Raw genomic sequence first — 5,876 nt, forward strand, 5'->3', positions numbered from 1 at the left:
GTCAACTCGTAAGTACGAACGTTCCAGGAGGACTTGAACGCAGCATTAATATCACTAAGAATATAGGAGAAGCCACTGAATATAATAATTTTCATATATGATATAAATTGCTATAGCAGACGTAATAAAATAAATGCTGTCAATGCTTTCAGAGGTGGATGCCTGCTGTTTGGGAACGCAGTCGTGTAAGACAATTATACAGAAATACTTTGACTACAGTTTTGCTCAGGCATTTCAGAATGACCAAAACAACATATAGATGCTGTGAACGAGATCGGTCTGCTGCTAGTCAGGTTATCCCGTCTCATAGCGCAAAGTCACATGACTTTTTTCGATGCACATGGAGGAATTTATTCGGTAAATGTGTTTCCATCGTAGTTTATGCGCATTTTTTCTTACCGGATAAAAAGTTTATCCTACTCAAATGCGCACACAAGTTTTTTTTTTTTTTCTTCTTCTTTTTTCGCATCTTGGCGTTTCCATCCAGCGTTTTTTTTATACGATATTCCAAAATGCGCATAAAAATAGGTGGATGGAAACGCAGCTATTGCCTTGTCTAGAGGTTTCAGTCTTTTAGATGCCACGGGCCCCCCAAATACAATCATCCTTGTGCAACATTTTTTAAATTCCTTTATCAGTTTCATCTATTTTTTTTTATTTTTATTTTTTTTTAAGCTAATTTATTTATTGTACTCATTTGTTTGTTTTATTCTAATTTATTTATTTTACTAATTTAAGTTTAATCCTTTTTCTACTTTTTTTTTTCTCTAAACCCCAGTTTAAAAACCCCTGGCCTAGTTGCTATTACAGTTATTCATCAAACAGTAGACCCGTGACAGGTCTGTTAGAATAGCCAACACCCTAGTAATATTCCGCCAATGTCATGTGCCTATAGAGTAGTATTGCATCCTGCATATCACCGAAGAGTCTTTAGTTTTACCAGATTTATAAAAGACAGATACAGCTGTGGCACTTCTCTCCGAAAACAGTTGAGCTCCTGGAAGCTTGCTGTGGGCAGAGTTAAAGAGTCACAAGCATGCGAAGCTTTTGAGTAGCGATCATCTGCATTTGTAACCGAAATGCCGGGAACAAATAAACACACTTGCACAACTCCGTTGCTGCCCCGGAGAAACCAACTGCATCCACTGTTCCCTTAACGCTGGGTTCTTTGGGAAGCTGAACAAGGTCATCTTTCCCTCACAACGAAAAACACCTCTTTGCTCACCTCTTTGGTAACATTATTGATTTCTTTGTTGATTTCTAAAAACAAAGTGGCAAGTCCTGTGCAGCACTGCCTACAGCGCTCTGGCTCTCGCTCTGGTTGATGTGTGCGCTCCCTCTTCCTGGAGAAGTGCCCATACAAGGAATTCCACCCTTTATGACGTCATACACGGCCATACTCGGAAAAAAAAACTTTCTGATACTTACACGAACCCTGAAGGAGTGTATTTGGCACAGAAATAATCCGTCATACGTACTCATTTTTTTAAACTTTGGCCATGTTTAGCATGAGAATCCCACTCTTTAGCTGTGTAAATAAGTCAGAATGCATGGAAAATAGCATTAGACCTCTCCTTTAAATAAACAGTCCATAAAGAACTGCCTTTCAGTGTACCCACAAATATAATGTTTAGAAACTTGCACAACATCCTGTACACTCTAGGTCTTCCTTATGGCTTTGTATTAAAATCGTTTCATTAAAGAGACATCTTCTACGAAGCCAAATGTAAAGCTCTGACCCTAAATCAAGTGGTTTTGCTTTGCAGACTCAGATCACCATGAAGGTGATTCAGGGCCTTTACAGCGGCGTCACCACAGTAGAGCTGGACACCCTGGCTGCTGAGATCACTGCCACCCTCACCACCAAACACCCTGACTATGCCATCCTGGCGGCCCGCATCGCTGTGTCCAACCTGCACAAAGAAACCAAGAAGGTCTTCAGTGGTGAGTTGCTATGCATCACTTGTTTCATGTCTTTGTGACACTTCAATCTAAAATGAATTATAATGCTTTTATTTGCTGCTAATCACTTGCCTCCTCCAATCACAGATGTTATGGAGGACCTCTACAACTATGTGAATCCCCTGAACGGCCACCACTCCCCTATGGTTTCCAAGGAAACCCTTGACATTGTTTTGGCCAACAAAGATGTAAGTATGATATGCATATGTATGATTTGTCTTTGTCTTTTTTTCCCAACAAAGTCACGTTAGGGGTTAAGTATTTATAATTAATGTAATATTTCCTTTCTTTCCTAGCGGCTCAACTCTGCCATCATTTTTGACAGGGATTTCTCTTACAACTTCTTTGGCTTCAAGGTAATTCCAAAATAGAAGAATATGCAACATGTACACTTGTATATCTAAATCTCAATTGATTTTGTGGTGTTAATCTTAGTTTTTAACATCTCTTTTAGACATTGGAGCGCTCATACCTGCTGAAGATCAATGGAAAGGGTAAGTCGAGGAATTTACTTGCATACATATAAACAGTCGCATTGAGTCGAGGAATAATAGAACACTATAAAGAAAAGACTTGAAGGGGAAGGGGTAGATGAAAGAATTTTAATGAAAGAATGCATTTGAGTTGAAAAAGAGCAAAAAGACTGACCTGAATGATGGAAATGGAAAATGTTCCTATGACACTTTGACCACTTTTCCAGTTGCTGAGCGGCCACAACACATGCTGATGAGAGTGTCTGTGGGAATCCATAAGGAGGACATTGCGGCAGCTATAGAAACCTACAACCTGCTGTCTGAGAAGTGGTTCACTCATGCTTCTCCTACACTCTTCAACGCTGGCACCAACCGGCCACAGCTCTCCAGGTAAACAGCAGGAAGGAGAACATATAACCACTATCAGACACAAAGGGGCAGTTTTTCCAAAACAAATCTTTTTGGTTTTTGTCAAGGCCTGATTTTCATGTTGGCAAAGTCAGTTGACTTCTATACATAATGTATAATACAAGCTACTTGCTTTTGTCAAATGTCTAGTTGCTTCCTGCTTGCTATGAAGGATGACAGTATTGAGGGGATCTATGACACCCTGAAGCAGTGCGCCCTCATTTCTAAGTCTGCGGGAGGTATCGGGGTGGCAGTGAGCTGCATTAGAGCCACTGGCAGCTACATTGCAGGGGTGAGTTTTACTGGATTTACTGGTACTATTAAACTTAGCAGTTGTGTTGATTCAGTGTCTTGTTATTTTAGACAAATGGCAACTCAAATGGCCTGGTTCCTATGCTCCGTGTCTACAACAACACAGCACGCTATGTGGACCAAGGAGGAAATAAGGTAAGGCATTTTACATGTAAATTTCAGGATGTGGTTTAAATTTAGCTTGAAAAATTTTCTCAAAATTTTCTCTCCTCCTCACTCAGAGACCAGGAGCTTTTGCCATGTACCTGGAGCCCTGGCATTTTGACATTTTCGACTTCCTAGAGCTTAAAAAGAACACTGGTAAAGAGGAACAGAGAGCTAGAGATCTGTTTTACGCCCTCTGGATCCCTGATCTCTTCATGAAGCGAGTGGAGACCAATGCGGTGGGCACACTATAAACTATACAAAAAAATATTTGAGATGTATCTGGTTGAAAATTCAGCTTTGCCATCACAGGAATAAATGACATTTTAATACAGGGTTTGGCAACCTATGGCACGTGTGCCAACATTGGCACGCAGAGGGAAAATCACTGGCACACGACCAACCCCGGGAAACTGCATACCAATGTCTATTTTGTATCATTCCTCAGTCACACAGCCTGTTAGGAGCTATAAATACTATTAAAGTGAGAATTAACCTGCACCAGTCCACAGATGTGCGTGGCTAACAGTGCTTGTCAATGTCAAAATAATTGAGATGGGCAATCAAATCAAAGTAGGCCGAGGTTACTGTTCACAGAAGCAGAATGTGAATTCCAGTGCGAAGCATCAGTTTAATGTTGAAAAAGAGGTGAAATGGAAATTTGCAAAATGCAAATCATTTAATATCAGTCAAGTGTTTTACGATAGAATTGATAAGTGACTGACAGCTGTATCCAGTGATGCAAACTACTCTACTTTTTTTTTCTCAAATATGGCCATTATTGGCACAGTGGTTAACCAGAAAAATTTAAAATGGCACTTCATGCCAAAAGGGTTGCCGACCCGTTTTAATATATATTCGTATAGAAAATGTTTTTTTTTAACATTGGGAATATTTCAGGATATTAATGTTTTTACTTTATTTTTGATCAAATAAATGCAAATATATACATTATAAATTTCCCAAACTTTTGAATGGTTGCATATTTGTTTATGGTTGTATATTTATTTCCTTAACCAGTTGAGTTTAGTTCAAATGCTTAATTTTAAGCAAACTCATTTATGACTCATATCCCATGTAGGACTGGTCTCTGATGTGCCCCAGTGACTGTCCCGGGCTGGATGAGTGCTGGGGAGAGGAATTTGAGAAGCTCTACATAAAGTATGAAAATATTAGTAATGCTTCTACTATAAAACTGACTAGAAGTCTATTAATATTACTGTTTAATAATCCCATTTAATGATCTTTTGTTCCAGATATGAGCAGGAGGGCAGAGCTAAGCGTGTGGTGAAGGCTCAGCAGCTGTGGTATGCCATCATTGAGTCTCAGACAGAGACCGGCACACCCTACATGCTTTACAAGGATGCCTGCAACCGCAAAAGCAACCAGCAGAACCTGGGCACCATTAAATGCAGTAACTTGTGCACAGAAATTGTAGAGTACACCAGTAAGGATGAGGTAAGGAGTGCAGAATACGTACATGAAGTATAATAATGTAACTTGTTGTCAGTCACATGCCATGTTGACTTTATTTGAAAGTGCTTTCATGGAGGACTGAACTCTCTCTTGTAGGTGGCTGTTTGCAACCTGGCATCCATTGCTCTTAACATGTACGTCACCCCAGAGCAAACTTTTGACTTCCAGAAGCTGGCCTCTGTTACAAAAGTCATTGTGAAGAACCTGAACAAAATCATCGATATCAACTACTACCCAGTGCAAGAGGTGAAGCCTGTTTTGTTTCCCCCTTCAGCCATCCTACATTCATGTAATTGCTGTAGAGACTGATCTTCTCTCTCACACAACAGGCAGAGAACTCTAACAAGCGTCACAGGCCCATCGGTATCGGCGTTCAGGGTCTGGCTGATGCCTTTATCCTCATGCGTTTCCCCTTTGAGAGCGCAGAGGCTCAACTCCTCAACACACAGATCTTTGAGACCATCTACTACGCTGCGCTGGAGTCCAGCTGTGAGCTGGCTGCAGAATTTGGGCTGTATGAAACATATGCTGGGTCTCCTGTGAGCAAGGGCGTAAGTTGGATGTTATAATATAAGCAGAGTTTCTACGGGTCTTGAAGTATTGATTTCCATCCACAAATTAAGGCCTTATAAAGTTCCCCCTGTAGTCAAAAATTGTATCCTTTAAAACTCATCTTTGATCATCAAAATCACATATTTAAATGTTTTTTCTTGTGAAAATAATTTTCTCATGCCTTTAAAGAGCTTGAATGCAACTCTACACCCTTGACTCATTTACTATACGCGGATCTATGAATACGTAAATTAGCCCCGCCTCCACTCAGTCACACACCAGCCAGCCATGAGCCAGCGCCTCCTGATCCACTAACTGAACTGTAGTAAACGTGATACAATGGCAATGGCAAGTGGAAATATTGGTTTAATTAAAGGGGTCATATGATGCTGCTAAAAAGAACATTATTTTGTGTATTTGGTGTAATGAAATGTGTTTATGCGGTTTAAGGTTCAAAAAACACATTATTTTCCACATACTGTACATTATTGTTTCTCCTCTATGCCCCGCCTTTCTGAAACGCGTCGATTTTTACAAAGCTCATCGGTC

At 40.2% G+C, this 5,876-nt stretch overlaps 1 protein-coding gene across 1 annotated transcript in view; it reads left to right on the forward strand.

The window, feature by feature from the left end:
* Nucleotides 1-5,876, forward strand: part of rrm1 (ribonucleotide reductase M1 polypeptide) — a 20,608-nt gene that overhangs the window by 8,441 nt on the left and 6,291 nt on the right. The window contains exons 3-14 of the mRNA XM_016481014.1: nt 1,767-1,944; nt 2,050-2,150; nt 2,259-2,318; nt 2,417-2,456; nt 2,663-2,825; nt 2,994-3,135; nt 3,207-3,290; nt 3,377-3,538; nt 4,381-4,460; nt 4,556-4,757; nt 4,872-5,021; nt 5,105-5,326. Of these exons, the coding sequence (XP_016336500.1) occupies nt 1,767-1,944; nt 2,050-2,150; nt 2,259-2,318; nt 2,417-2,456; nt 2,663-2,825; nt 2,994-3,135; nt 3,207-3,290; nt 3,377-3,538; nt 4,381-4,460; nt 4,556-4,757; nt 4,872-5,021; nt 5,105-5,326 (1,584 nt within the window). The remainder of the gene's footprint in view (nt 1-1,766; nt 1,945-2,049; nt 2,151-2,258; nt 2,319-2,416; nt 2,457-2,662; nt 2,826-2,993; nt 3,136-3,206; nt 3,291-3,376; nt 3,539-4,380; nt 4,461-4,555; nt 4,758-4,871; nt 5,022-5,104; nt 5,327-5,876) is intronic.

Source organism: Sinocyclocheilus anshuiensis, unplaced genomic scaffold (genome assembly GCF_001515605.1).
Source record: "Sinocyclocheilus anshuiensis isolate Anshui unplaced genomic scaffold, SAMN03320099.WGS_v1.1 scaffold509, whole genome shotgun sequence".
In the NCBI taxonomy this organism is placed as follows: domain Eukaryota; kingdom Metazoa; phylum Chordata; class Actinopteri; order Cypriniformes; family Cyprinidae; genus Sinocyclocheilus; species Sinocyclocheilus anshuiensis.